Raw genomic sequence first — 16,018 nt, forward strand, 5'->3', positions numbered from 1 at the left:
CATCTCTTGAATATACTCCCTTCTCTCCTCTGACATTGTCACCATATTATTACAAGCCCTTATTTCCTCATGCCTGAACTACTGCAATAGCCTGTCGGTTTGCACCTGCCACAACTCACTCCAATCCATCTTCCACTGAGCTCTCAAAGTGATTTTCCAGAAGTGTTTCGGTCATGTCTCCAGAAACTTCTTATCACCTCCAACATCTAAAATAAAAATCCTCTGTGGTTTAAAGACCTTTATAACTGAGTCCCCACCCCACCTTAATAGTCTTATTACACCTTGGCAGCTCTCCCATCATACTCTTCAATTCAGTGTCACTGACCTCCTAGCTTTTTCTAGAGCAAGACACCCTATCTTTCAAGTCCAGGCATTTTCACTGGCATGGAATATTATCCCTCTTCATCTCTACCTACTAGCTTCCTACAAGTCCCAATTAAAATCTTCTATAGGTACTTTTCCTGAACTCCTCTTCATTCTAGTGCTTTCCCTATGTTGATTATTTCCTATTTCTCTTATATGTAACTTATTCTTACATAGTAGCTTGCATGCTGTCTCTCCTATTAGATTGTGAGCTCCTGGGGGAGGGGAAGGGGCAGAGACTATCTTTTGCCTTCTTTTGTATCCCAAAGGCTTAGCACAATGCCTGGCACATAGTAGGTCCTTAATATATGTTCAGTGACCATCTGGCCAGTCCTTAGCCTCCAGAAATGGAGAACCAATCAGAAGCATAAAAGCAAGAACCTGTTTCTTCCTACAAAAGCCATGATCCTCCCTTGCATCACTGAGCTGCCCTGGTATAAACCAGAAGAAAGACTCAGATATGATAAAAAGCCAGAGAGAAATGTCATTGGTTCATCATATTTGGGTGTGGGAAAGTGCCCCAATTGGAGAATGCTGTATCATTATATTCACTTCACAAAGCTGAGGCTCAGCAAGGTTATGCAACTTGTTGAGGGTCCTGCGACTAGTGAATGACAAAGCCAAGACTCAAAACTAGGTTTTCCTGCTGTGTCTAATAGGTGCTCTTTTTATTGTAATTCACAGTGAGCAGAATTAGGACCAATAGCTTCTCTCTCTGGAAGCTTGACTTGGAGGCATCAGCTGCCCTGGTTTGGAGATATATGCTTGCTTTCCTGACTGTATCTTCTTTTAGGTTTCCTTGCCATCCTTGATTGTCTCCTTAATCCTTTCTTTGTGTGAGTTAAAATGGGCTATAGAGGGAAGCTAGCTGACACAAGGGACAGACCACCAGGCCAGGATTCAGGAAGACTCACCTTCCCGGGTTCAAATCTGGCCTCAGACACTTGCTAGCTGTGTGACCCTGGGCAAATCACTTAACCCTATTTGCCTCAGTTTCCTCATCTGTAAAATGAGCTGGAGAAGGAAATGACAAACCATTTCATTATCTTTGCCAAGAAAAACCCAAATGGGGTCACTGAGAGTTGGACAGGGCTGAAATGAGTCAACAACAATAAAAAAAGGTTCTCAGCTTTAAGCATTATTAACCTATCTGATTCTTTGTGAAATATCTTATAAGCCAGTTTTCTAAAATGTATGTATGTTTGTGTGTGTGTGTGTGTGTGTGTGTGCACATGCATGCGAAAGTGGGGAGGGAAGGTTAAACAGACCCTCTCAGGGGTTCCCAAGCAATGTCTCAAATTATTGGATATTTTAGCCTACATCTCCTTCTTAACTAGATCCACTTTTCCCCAATGAAATACAACTTAAATCAAAGTCTACAAAATCAAGACTAACAAAGAAAATTTGCTCCAATTGTCAATGAATGTCCCACATTGATTATTGAATTATGGTTAGTGCCTGAAAAAGAAATACAAGTTACAATATCATCAATGACACTGTTTTAAGAAACTTTGCTCCAAAAAGCCAACTGCATCCATCATGTCAATATTATTTTTTATACTTTAACTGTGACAGTGATCATATCCACATAGAGAACACTTGCTGAGGAATTCATTCTACTAATGCAAATTTATTACTGTTTGGTAACTTAGTGTTAGGTTCTTGGGGTACTGAAAAAGTCAGTGACTTGTCCAGGGTCACACAGTCAAATCTTCCTGACTCCATGGCTAGTGCCTCTCTTCCAGATATTATTATTAGGGTCATTAAAATATATGATTATAGTCATTTTTATAAGTTGTAACTACAAAATTGTAAGGAATTTTATCAATATCTGTACATTATTTTTATTATATGTTTACAATATAAAATTGTAACAAATTATTCCTTTTATTTGGATGAAGCACAAGAGAAGAAAATGACTTGTGTAAATTGTTTTCTGAAACGTGGGAGAGCACAACAACTTTAATTACAAAAAGTGGGGGGGGGGGCATCACTAAATAAAGTTTGGAAGCCATTGCCACAAGTCCCAATGCTGCAAGGAATTGTGACAGTGGATTTTATAGACTTTGGTGGCCTCACCTAGGAACTTTTAATCAGGCTTCATGAGGGAAAAATTACTTTTATGGGAAAACATAGTTTAGTTGTAAGTAATCAATTACTTAGTTCTAAGTTCTAAGTTAGTTCTAAGTAATCGATTTAAAAATAAACTTCTGGAACAACACTGGTTTACAAATTGGGAAATACCTGGATCCCAACTCCACTTACTTATTAGCTTTGTGACCCTGTTTAAATTGCTACATTTTCATATCTCTCTTTCCTTACCTCCAACTTACCTACCTCACACAGTTGTGGTGAAGAAACAGATTTTTTAAACCACAAAATGAAATGATTAGTAGAAAGGGAGTAGATGCATTTTGTCAAGAACAGACATTTTTCCATGCTCTTGGTGCAATAAAATTCACAAAAGTTTGCTCTGTGTCTCTTTCCCCATTGCCACAGGGTTTTTCTTCCTTTTTTCCTCAATCTACTTGCAGGTCCAATTATCAGAGTTCCTGAGAGAGAGTCAGGAATGTCAACTGCTGTATTAAGGGATAAGATGGAACTCTACACACATCTTTTTTTTTCTATAGGCATGGGAATAAATAAGTAACTCTCTTCATTAGGTATAAAGACCAAGGAATAAATGAAAAACTCTCTACATTAGATGTAAAGAGTTGTGGGAACTCTAATCATTAGGATAAGGGAAGTGGGGGAACAAGCATTTGTTAAGTACTTATGTACCAGGCACTGTACTAAGCACTTCACAAACATCATCTCTTTCGATCCTCACAACAATGCTGGGAGGTAGACTTTATCATTATCCCCATTTTACAGTTGAGGAAACTGAAGCAGAGAGAGGCTAAGTGACTTGATGTGGATCACACATCCAAGAAGTGTGAGGGGTTGACTTTGAATTCAGCTTTTCCTAACTCCAGGTCCTGTACTGTATCCACTCCACCCATCTACTTGGCTACACAAATCCATTAATTACGACCACCTGAAATCACATAAATAGATAAGCAACATTTTTAAAAGAAGGACATTCAATAATGTATAAAAACCTATGAAATGATATGGAATTATTATTCACTTCCTTTTTATGAGGAATAAAAACATAGTTTTTGAATGATTACAACATTTTCTGAAAGATAGGTTGATTTGTTGCTGCTTGCTTGTGTCCTATTCTTTGTGACCCATGGACCACACTGTCCATAGGTTTGTTTGTTTGTTTGGCAAAGATATTGGAATGGTTTGTGATTTACTTCTCCAGTGGATTATGGCAAACAGAGGTTAAATGACCTGTCCAGGGTCACGCAGCTAGTAAGTGTCTGAGGTCACATTTGAACTCACGTTTTCCTCACTTCAGGCCCAGCATTCTATCCACTGCACCATTTAGCTGCAAGTCACTTAACCCTTATTTGCCTCAGTTCCTCATCTGTAAAATAGGGACACAGTGGAGAAAGAAATGGTGATCTGCTCCAATATCTTTGCCAAGAAAACCCCATGAACAAAAATTTTTGGGGTCATGTAGAGTTAGTTGGACATGACTCACCACCACCACCAGCAAAATTTACTTTTCAAAATATTTAAAAATTATTCTATTATAAATAAAATCAATCCCCAGCCAACAAAATAATATATCAAAGGAGTTAATAAAATTAAGAGATTTTGATTCTTTGAAGTCAGTTATGAGATATCTCATAACTCATGATATCATCATGTGATATGAAGAGGTTAGAATCAACAAGTACCCCTACAATTAAGAGATCTTGTCTACTGCCAAAAGTGGTATTTACAAAGTACTACCCAAAATAATGGAGGGGAAAGAATTCTATCTTCATAGAGTCACTGGTCATGTATTGGGCAAGGAAAGGACAAGAGACTTAGTCTGAGCATTGCACTGGTTCTCATGGAATATTAAAAGACATAAAGAAAAACCTCTGGTCTGGGGAGGGACCTTTGAAATCATCTTGTCCCAAGAGTCTCATTTAAGGTATGAGGAAACAGAAGGAAAGAACAAGAATGAAGAGTCAGGATCCTCTTGACTCCAGATTTATGACTTTTCCTTCCATCCATACCCATCAAAAAGGCACAAAATCTTAGTTATTATAGGGCTTTTCATGAGACAAATGGGGTGACTGTACTTGAATAGAAAGAAGACCCACATATTTCTGGATGAGAGGAGTGGGGAAATAAGAGTATGGGTGATTTTTCATGAGGTAGACAGGGTAAGAGTTTATAAAGACAGAATAAGCAAATTTAAGTCTCAAACAAAATTGCCCCACTTGAAGGAGCTCATTCATTTACTCTTGGAAGACACTCAAGAGTTAAGTTTGATTTTCAGAAGTGCTAAAGATGTTTTCTTCATGTCCATGTCCAAAGGTAGGAAAAAGGTACCTGCAGTAAGCTATGGAATATAGCACTTTTCTAGTGGCTTAAATTTCATAGACTTCAGATTTCTAGACTGGAAAGAATTATGAGCATCATCAGGTCTACACTTCTAATTTTACTGGATGGAAAAACTAATATCCAGAGAGGCCAATGATTTGCCATGGAAAATTTAAGAGGGAGACAGGTTAGAATACTCCAGGTTGAGAAGGTGTGGATCAGAATTCAAACACTGTCAGCAAAGACACAATGGGGCATATCCAAATAAATTACTGTGCAGTGGGCATAGAAATCACTGATTTTGTCATAGTCTGGGACTTCTGAAGGTCTTGATGTTAAGTGGTGGCAAAGACATAACGTGCGGGGCAAAGAGCTAAGAAGCACAGCTTTGCTCCAGGTTTAAGACCATATAGGCACAGCCTCTTTCTCAGGGGTGAATATCAACGTCTTGTCTCCAGCACTGATTCGTGACTCCTGTCCAAGTGCAATGATTTCTTAACCTGTTTATTTCCCTGCCCACCCCAGATATACCCCCCACATTTCAGTCTGTATTTGTAGACTCAAAGGCTTACAAAAACTTTTAAAGGCTGAAGTTTGGAGTCTGGCTATGGATTGTCTAGTTAACCAGCAAATTTCAAGCAGAAACTTAACTATCACAGAATGACATTGGAAATTCAGGAACTCTCTTGCGTAATCACTTTATTTTGTTTTTTAAAAATGTTGCAAGAAAAGGTACTGTTCTTGTTTATTTTGTTTGCAAGTCCTGGAATTTTCAACAATAATACTTCTAAACTGTAGAGTTCCCCAAATCTGCCCCTCCCAAACCCCTAACAAAACATTTTGGGTCTGTAGTACAAACATTTCTTTCACCACAAGTTCAGTAGTATAGATCCTATGAATTTAGGGTTATTTTGGGAAGTGCTCCTGACTAATTCTGCTGGATTGATTTGGCTGTGCTGCATTTCTCAATCCGTTGTCTATGATCCAAGTGCTTAAAGAGCAGTTTTGTCACCCATTCCATTTCCTGATGTTCACAGAAAAAGGCAATTCTCCCCTCCCCAAGTTTCCCTTCTAGACAATTTCAACAGAAAATGCATAGTTTTCTCTCTTCCCTCCTAATTCTCCCTTAATCTAAACTATCAGGCCATCTTTCCCATCCATCCATTAGACCCATCCAAGATGTGAGTGCCCACTTCCGCACATGAAGAAATAGGGTAGGGAGTGAGAAGAATGAGAGAAATCCCGGCTCTGTAAATCCCTCTCTCCTGGAGGTGCACTGGTTGTGTGTAGGTCTATATGTGGGTTGTTAGTGTATACACCTGACCTAGGGTGGTACAGATCTCTGACCAAGCTCCTGGAGAACCACTTGTGGCTGGGCAGGGGATTTTAGGAAGAGTTTCGATTTTCAACCATTCCCCTCGGTAACGATCTCAGTGGACAGAAGAACCTGGTCAAGGATTACATGTTCATCCCCTCCAACCCTCTCAATGGAACCCTCTCCTGCTCTCAGTGGGGAGCTAGCCAGTGGGGCCTCACATCCGGAGCTGACTGAGCTAGCTCTCTATCTGTCTACCTGTCAGTGTCAGTGTGTCTGTTTGTCCTTCTCTCCTCGCCCTCTTCCCTTCTGTTCCTCTCCGTCTCCCCATTCCTGTCCTTTTCCTGCTTCTCCCTCTCCTCCCTCCCTTCCTCCAATTCTCTTTCCCTGTTCCCCCAGCTCCCCAGTGCTCTAGCTCCCACCCCCTCCCCTCCTCATCAGTCCCCCTGCCCTTGGGAGGCTCTCGGCAGGGCCAGGGGGGAGCAGAGCTGGGCCAGCGGGACGCCTTACCAGCAGCGGCGGGGCCCAGCAGGAGCAGCAGGGTGGGGAGCGTGGCGACCACAGCTGCGGACATGGCTGCGAGTGGGGTGCGCTGGTCCCCAGGGGCGGACCGCGAGCCTCCCCAGCAACCTGGCGGAGGGGAGACAGTTGGGGGAGGGGGGAGTCGTGTTGGCTGCCCCTCTCTGAAATCCGGAACTCGCTTCCACAGCCCACCCCTGACCGTGACCCCCGCTTTCGCTGCCACTGGTGGAGGCAGACGGATATGGGGGGGCGGGGGGAATGAGGGGAGGGCCCCTTGCGGGGTGGGAAGAGCCTTGGCAAAAGACCCTGTCCCTAGTCCCGCAGAAAGGCGCCAGCGCCGGGGCTGGGCTGTAGCTTCCTTTGGCTCACAGAGGTCGCCAAGAGCGTCCTTTCTCCGGACCCCTGGGAAGATAGAAAGCTTGAGGCCTGGCCCCTTACACCTCCTCCCTGTGGGGTGCTGGGAACTTCCCTCTTTTAGCTCTTCTCTTTTGGTTTTGCTTTGATCTCTGGAGGACAGTGGGAACAAGAGAAATTGAGGGGGCCCTGTCCAGTCCTCACTTCCGGTGGTAAAGAGAATGAGTCCAGTTTTAGCTGCCATTGTGACCCACCGCTCTTCTAAATGAATGGACCCAAAACATTCCGTTAAAGGGTAGAAAAATGGAATCATAGCATATTAGAGCCACATAACACATTCAGTGCCATTCAACTTACGTGTAAGGCACTATGCTTGTTGCTGGGGATACGATAAAGAAATAGTCATACTCCCTATCCTCAAAGAACTTTCATTCTACTGAAATATCAGTGCTAGGAGAGACTTTGGAGATAATGTATGTAGTTCAGCTCCCTCATTTTACAGATTATATTAAATGCAACAGATCTTTAGAGCACCGACTGTGTGCAAAACACTGTGCCAGGTGCAGAGATGGAAAGTTCTAGTGGCAAAGTTGATCACTATTTTTACCATAGTCTTTCTCGTTATTGTATTTTGCATATTCAAGCTTCATCACTGGAGTCTGATAACTCTAGAACCAAATCTCTTCATCTGGTGTTCTTAACAAGGGGCTCTCTGGGTAGATTTCAGGGGGTCCCTGAACTGGGGTAAAGAAAAATTACAGTTATTTTCATTAATCTTTATTTTTTTTTAATCCTATATATTCTATTTTATTTATTTAAGTACATTATTCTGAAAAAGAGTCCATAGACTTCAGCAGCCTGCCAAAAGGGGTGCATAAAAAACTTTAAGAACTCCTGGTCTAGAACATCTTGTTCAAATGAAGAATATCTTTTGGATCTCTCTGTTCCTTTTTGTTTCTCCTCCAAGTTGCCAGCAACATAGTAAATCCAAGATCTATCTCCTCTTGTGAACTGTTACTTTTTAATTTCATGCTAAGTCTCAATTGGCAATGGATTTGTCAACTTTATCTGTTTACACATTTTAATAGCCCATCCTGTGCCCCTCTAATATTTGACCTTGCTAGCTATGCAATCAAAGTTAGTTCTTCATTCACATTTGTAAATAATATCCTCCAAAGTGATTTTTTACCTGTGTTTGACAAACTAACATTCCCCCAAGAGAATTAGATTTACAGAGGTATTGTTTTCTTTTTAAAAAATGCTTATTTTTAAACATTCTTTTCTTTTTAAATTTTGAGTTACAAATTCTCTTCTTTCCCCCACCCTCTTCCATACCTATCAAGAAGGCAAACAATATATCAATTAAACATGTGAAATTGTGTAAAACATTTCCTTATTAGCCATATTGTGAAAAAAATGAAGCAAGATAAAGAAAGAAATATTTCAATTTGTACCCAAAGTTCATCAGTTCTCTTTCTGGAGATGGATAGCAGTTTTTGAACATGAGTCCTTTGGAAATGTCATAGTAGTCAAGTCTTTCACAGTTGACCATCAGTACAACATTACTGGTATTGTGTACAATTCACTTTACTTTGCATGTGTGTATAGGTAATGCCATGTTTTTCTGAAACTACCCTTCTTATTTCTTATAGCACCACAGTACTTCATCACAATGTTACAACTTGTTCAGTTGATGGATATCCTCTCAATTTCTAATTCTTTGCCAACACAAAAAGAACTGCTATAAATTTTTTTTTTGTACAAATTTTCTTTTTTCTTTGATCTCTTAGAGATATAGACCTAGCATATGGTGTTGTTGGGCCAATGAGTATGCAGTTTTATAGTCCATTGGGCCTCATTCCAAATTGTTCTCTAGAGTCATTGGACCAGTTCACTACTCCACCAACAATTCATTAATATACCATTTTCCTTTCATATCTTCCAACATTTGCCATTTCTGATAGATGTGAGATGGTAACAGAGTTGCTTTAATTTGCATTTTGCTAATCAGTAGTGATTTAGAGCATTTTTTATGACTACAGATAACTTTGATTTCTTCTTTAGAAAACTGCCTGTTTATATCCTTGGACCATTTATCAGTTGGGGAGTAGCTCTTATTTTTATAAATTTGACTCAGTTCTATATTTAATATATATTTGAGAAATGAGGTCTTTATCAAAGAAATTTGCTATAGATTTTTTTATATCATCTCATAGTCTGTGGTATCTGTTAGCAAAATGTAGTTTCCCTGATTATCTCTTTTAATTAGGTCTATTTTTGCTTTTGCTTTGTCGGAGATCATGATTTCTACTCCAGCCTTTTTGACTTCAGCTGAAGCATATTAGATTTTACTCCAACCCTTCATTTTAGCTCTGGGTGTCACCATAATTATGGTGACAACTTGGTACAATTGACTGCACAAAGAAATAGACTGAAGACAAGAGAAGTTAACAGAAGACAGATTTCTTCTTCAAGTGGTAACTCTTGTAAGTTCTCCCACTCCTCTTTTCATGACTCTGGAATACTGAAAAGATTGATCTCATTAATTCAGATTGCTTCCAACAATTCAGGTTGCAGCCTGGAATCCATCCATGGCTGTACATCCAGTGAGAATCTCATCCCCTATCTTCTCCAGAGTTTGCCACTAGAGATCTCTTTTTCATTGTTTTATAAACACTAAGGCATTAACTATTGATTATTATTATTATAGTTAGATTAATATGGTAAGTAGTACTAATGATTAGATTTCCTAATTCTGAGTAATTCAGGATAGCATGGCTGGTGTTCTCTGAATAATAACACTTGGTTATTAAATCCCATAATGTTGGAGAGCAATAGTGGCATAACGAAGAGCACTGGATTGAAATCAGATAATCTGGGTTTATATCATAGCTCTGGAATTTATTGCTGTGTGATCACTGGTAAATTAAATATAGGTAGTGCAGTGTATAAAGCAATAAATTTGGAGTCAGGAAGACCTAAGTTCAGCTCAGCTTCAGATATTAGCTATATAATCCTGGACAAGTCAGTTAACCTCTTCTGGCCCTAGCTTCCTTGTTGGTAAAATGAGGATAATAATAGCACCTATCTCATAGGATTGTTGTGAGATAAAATGAAATAACAAGTACAAAGTGCTTTGTGAACCTTAGAGCATGATATAAGTACTGGCTATGAATTAATACAGGCAAGCATCTCTGCCACTTAATAATCTTTTTAAAAAAATCTTTCTTTAAAACAGTATTTTATTTTTTCCAATTACATGTAAAGACAATTTTTAACATTCATTTATTAATAAAATTTTGAGTTGCAAATTTTTTCCCTCCCTCTCTTCTGTTCCCCCTCCCTAAGACGGTAATCCATTTTGGTGTAGTTTATATTTGTGCAATCACATAAAACATATCCTCATACTAATCATGTTGTGAAAGAAGAAATAGAACAAAAGGGGCAAAAATCATGAAAAAAATAAAGTGAGAATGGTGTGCTTCAATTTGCATTCAGACTCCATCAGTTCTTTCTCTGGATGTGGATAGCATTTTCCATCATGAGTCTTTTGGAATTGTCTTAAATCATCGTATTGCTGAGAAGATCTAAGTCTATCAAAGTTCTTCTTTGTACCATGTTATTGTTACTGTGTATAATGATCTTGTAATTCTGCTTAATTCACTCAGCATCAGTTCATATAGGTCCAAGTTTTTCTGAAGTCTGCCTACTCATCATTTCTTATGGAACACTAGTATTCCATTACATTCATGTACCACAACTTGTCCAACCATTCTCCAATTGATGGGTATCCTCTTAATTTCCAATTCTTGGCCACCACAAAAAGAACTGCTGTAAATATTTTTGTACATGTAAGTCCTCTCCAATTTTTATAATCTCTTTGGGACCCAGATGTAGAAGTGGTAATGCTGGGTCAAAAAGGTTTGCATGGTTTTATAGCCCTTTGGGCATAGTTCCAAATTGCTCTCCAGAATGTTTGGATCAATTCACAACCACACCAACAATGCATCAGTGTTCCAATTTTCCCACATCTTCTCCAATATTTATCATTTACCTGTTTTGTCACGTTAGCCAATCTAATAAGTATGATGTGGTACCTCAAATTGTTTTGATTTGCATTTCTCTAACAAATAGTGATTTACAGCATTTTTTTTATATGACTATAGATAGTTTTAATTTCTTTATCTGAAAACTGCCTGTTCATATCCTTTGACCATTTATCATTTGGGGAATGACTTATATCCTTATAAATTTGACTCAATTCTCTATATATCTTAGAAATGAGGCCTTTATCAGAGAACACTAGTTGCAAAAATTGTTTCCCAGCTTTCTGCTTCCTTGGTTGCATTAGCTTTGTTTCTGTAAAAACTTCTCAATTTAATGTAATCAAAATTATCCATTTGACTTTTCATAATGTTCTCTATCTCTTGTTTGGTCACAAATTCTTCCTTTCCCCATAAATCTTACAGGTAAACTATTCCTTACTCTCCTAGTTTGCTTATAGTAACAGATTTTATATCTAAGTCGTGTACCCATTTTGACTCGATCTTGATATGGCATAAGGTATTGATCTATGCCTAGTTTCTGCCACACTATTTTTCCAGTTTTCCTAGCAGTTTTTGTTTAATAGTGAGTTCTTATCCCAGAAGCTGGAGTCTTTGGGTTTATCAAACAGTAAATTACTATAGTCATTGACTACTGTGTCTTGTATATCTAACCTATTCCACTGATCTACGACTGTATCTCTTAGCTATTACCAAGCAGTTTTTTTTTTTTTAGGGGTTAACAGTAACTTTAATCAAGCACATATATTATTCCTTTAATCAAACACATATATCATTCACCTAGTTCAGAGGAGTCAGCACCCTGAACTTCAAAGAAAATACAGAGAAATCAAAGATCAACAGACATGGCTTCTTCTGTCTGACCATAATCAATGCATTTATCACAAATCAACAGACAGGTCCAACTGTCTGATCATAGTTACCAGAGAGGGAAGCACTAACATCTGGGTTTTCAAAGCTGGGGGTCTGCTTAGTGGTTTCCCAGAGTCTCATTTTGCACACAAATTTCTTTCCAAAAACTAAGCCCCAAAGTAAAACTGCACCTCAGAGTCTTTATATGCTTTTTAGAGCCAGAGGGCATCACATCCCTTGAGAACCAGTGCCCCATTAACAAAAGGTATGGGCCTTCCTACAAATCTTCTCAGGCCCAACAATGGGTGGGAAAGATCCTCCTCAATCACATTATTCAATCAGAGACATTATACTTTTTGATTGTACCAAAACAAAAACAGCAAAAGATCCTACTTTGCTTGCCTTTACAATCCATCCTTCCAGGATCCTTGATCTTACAGTCTAAATAGCCATGGATCCTGGAACAAAGAGGCAATAACATTTCTTAAGTAAATACAACATAGTTCACATTTGCAGAATATATGACATAGCAAGTGATTACCAGGGTGGCCAATTGGCTTTAAACAAACACAAAGGTATAGGCATAACATAACATCATTACTTGAGGAGAGAGCAATCAACTCCTCCTTCCTCAATCCCAAACAGAAATATCCAAGCAAAGTTCTCTTGGGGGTGTGTCTTCCCCACACTGCCCTTCCAGGCACTCCAGGTGTAGGCCCTAATGAGTCAAGTCCTGAGGGACATCTGGGCAACAAAGCCATCAGGGTGGGGTCCTTGGGGATACATAGCACTTTCCCCCACCCACCATAGGCATCTCCACCCCATGGGTCCCAAATGGTCCCAGGAGAACACTGCAAAAAAACACACTCAGTGCCTTGCTGTGCAATCCCCATCTTGCCCCAGGGCTGAACTCTGATCTCCTGGGTTCCTCCTCCTCAAACAGGAGCCAGCAGCTCCCAGCTCCTGTCTGGGTCTGGGCAAAGGCAGCTCTCTGCTCCAACTTCTGCTGTCATTCCTCTCACCCCACTAAGGTCAGCAAACAGGCCATTCCCTGCTTCTGCTGGGTCATTCAGCAGGCAGTTTTTGGCTCAGTTTCCAGGGCTCTATTCCAAGCTTTCACTGCTCTGGTCTGGTTTCTTTTAATTTATGCAGATCCCATCCTCTTTGCCATAATGTATCAGTAAGTGCCCCAACATACACAGGAGGGCTGCTATCACAGGTTCTTAGATCAAAGAGGGAAGCACTAACATCTGGGTTTTCAAATCTGGGGGGCTGCTTAGTGGCTCCCCAGAGTCTCATCTGGCATACAAACCTTCTTCCAAAAACTAAGTCCCTCCAAGTAGTTTTGATGATTGCTGCTTTATAATGCAATCTAAGATCTGGTATGACTAGGCTACCTTCCCTTGCATTTCTTTTCATCAATTCTCTTAATATTCTGGACCTTTTGTTCTTCCGGATAAATTTTGTTATTTTTTCTAACTCTATAAAATAATTTTTGGTAGTTTGATTGGTATGATATGATATGGAACTGAATAAGTAAATTAATTTAGGTAAAATTGTCATTTTTATTATATTAGCTCAGCCTACCCATAAGCAACTGATATTTTTCCAATTATTTAGGTCTGACTTTATTTGTGTGAAAAAGTGTTTTGTAATTGTGTTCATATAATTCCTGAGCTTGTCTTGGCAGGTAGACTCCCAGATGTTTTATAATGTCTATGGTAACTTTAAATGGAATTTCTCTATCTCTTGCTGTTGGGCTTTGTTAGTAATTTATAGAAATACTGCACACTTCACTTTGCATCAGTTCATATCTTTCCGAGTTTTTCTGGCTCATCATTTCTTATAGCACAATCCTATTCCATTACATTCATATACCACAACTTGTACAATTTATATAGTCTTTTTAAAAAGGTTTTAATTTTAAAAATCAGCTTATAGTCTTTAGAGTACCTAAAGTATAGTGAGGTTAAGTGACTTGGCTAGAGTTACACAGTCAGTATGGTCAGAGGCAGAACTTCAAGCTAAGACTTCTCATTTTGGGAACTGGCTCTCTATTCCCTATGCTATCTCACCACAACCAATACTCCAGATTTAAAATCTATGATTTTAGTTGTAGGAGGTCAATCAGGAGGTATTCAACCTAATGAGGTAACAAGGTGATGAGTCTAAGATCTTGAAGTGTTTGGACATGTCTCTTTGAACCATTCTTGACTCAGTGAGATGACATGGGCAATGAACTAGCCTTGAACTGTTGTGGGAGGAGTCACCCCTTTGTGAAGGACTGGAATCTGTACCTTACTTTTAGACCCTTCACAAAGGTCTGGCTCCTCCCACAACAGTTTAAGACAATTCCTACTAGATCAGCAGAGCTAAGAGCTTCAATGTTGGTTGTTAATTTTTTTCACTTCTTAAAAGTGAAAAAAACCACCACCAACATTTGAATATTCTACCAAACAGATTAATTTGAATATTGGAGAGCACTAGATTTTTTAAAAAATGAAATGTTTTATTAAAAACAGCATTGAAAAAATAAAATAATCAATTAAGCTTGTTTAGTATTTACATTTAAATTAATTCATTTCAATACACAAAGAGAGGTAGCAGATAGAAGATTGGCCTTGGCCATACAGTGTCTGTGACTAGGTAAATCACTAAATCACACTGTGTCCCAAGAAACTCTCTTATGATTTTAGATTATAGAACACTGGTTGAAAAGCATTGCTTGAGAGAGTTTCTCTCTGATGATGAAGCCTCAAATCCCAAAAAGTTTTGTAATTTCTCACTCTATGAATTCTCATAAAGATTCTTTGTCCATTCGTTCTCATTTTCTCTCTGAAATGTTCAGTTCGTGTGTACTCCATTCTTAGTTATACTTTTCTTAATTTCTCAGTATTTCATAAAGATTCTTCCAAATTTCTTTGTATCACCCATTTATTTCATTATCATATTCTGTTATATTAAGACACCACTGTTTATCATTTTCCCTTGTTACAATTTTATTTTCATCATGAAGCATATTGATATAGACCCAATATCAGCCTAGGTATCATTTTTTAATATATATGCATACTTTAGCATTTATATAAGGAAAATGGTAAACAACACTGGAAATTCATTTAGGGTCCCAGGACTATTTATAAAACACTTCTAGATGATAAGACTTTCACCAATCATTTTCATTACTAAGGTTCCATATTATTTTTCCATATTATTAAACTTTTACACAAATGTAGTCATTCATCTGTTGGTGTCAAAAAGAATGTCATATAGATAAGCTTAACAAAATTAAACCTCAGATATTTTAAATTGTATCACTTAGTTCTTATGTTAATCCACTAGGGGGAGCAGCACAACATTATTGTTTGTATGCTGGGAACTATGGGAGTGTGTGTGATACATATTATATATTTAATGAGAACTAATCAGCATATGGATTTTGAAGGAAATTTCTAGCTCAGTGAAATACATACGAATCCAACAAAAATGAATTGTATATATTGAGACTATAATTCTTAATGATCCTACAAATATAAGATATTTTTATAATATAAAACATACCCACAGGTTTACAAATAAAAAATACAAGTGTATATTTGAAGAAGATAGAATTGAATTACTAACAGACACCTAGGTTAGACTAAGTTCAACCTCCTATTCAGTCACATGAGGAGAACTGAAGGAGAGCACTGCTAGATCTGTCTCCTAATACTCTCTTTGTTAGAGAGGAAGCCAAGAAAAGAAGGAGACACGTATTTATGAATACTGTTGGGTGTGTGTGTATACCTTTACTTGTATATTCACAAATATGCATACATACATATACATATATATGAGATATATCTGCTTATAAACGTATACAAACGTATTTAAAACAGGCAGGTTGAATTCAGGTCCGACTCTACCGAATAGCATTTTAGAGCTCTGCATTCTCCAAGACTATTGTTAGATGTTCTCTTGGCTCACATTGCCCTATGTTAATAAAAAATCCAGTTCATTAAACTTTTTCCACCAGGTTTTTATTTTTCTCTAATCTTTATAGTGCTCTGGAATCTTTTTTAACTTCTTTGTAGCCTGAAATTGTGTATTCAAAGAGGTTATCATGATCAGTTATACGGTA

At 38.4% G+C, this 16,018-nt stretch overlaps 1 protein-coding gene across 3 annotated transcripts in view; it reads right to left on the reverse strand.

Moving 5' to 3' along the window:
- Positions 1-16,018, reverse strand: part of LY75 (lymphocyte antigen 75) — a 185,195-nt gene that overhangs the window by 45,375 nt on the left and 123,802 nt on the right. For 2 of the 3 annotated variants that reach the window (XM_072612120.1, XM_072612119.1), the window contains exon 1: positions 6,617-7,263. The exons of the other annotated variant lie outside the window; for it this stretch is intronic. In XM_072612120.1, the coding sequence (XP_072468221.1) occupies positions 6,617-7,226 (610 nt within the window). In that variant the 5' untranslated portion in view covers positions 7,227-7,263. Of the gene's footprint in view, positions 1-6,616; positions 7,264-16,018 lie in introns of those variants that run through there. 3 annotated transcript variants of the gene reach the window in all.

The sequence above is a fragment of the Notamacropus eugenii genome, chromosome 5 (genome assembly GCF_028372415.1).
Source record: "Notamacropus eugenii isolate mMacEug1 chromosome 5, mMacEug1.pri_v2, whole genome shotgun sequence".
Taxonomy (NCBI): Eukaryota; Metazoa; Chordata; class Mammalia; order Diprotodontia; family Macropodidae; genus Notamacropus; species Notamacropus eugenii.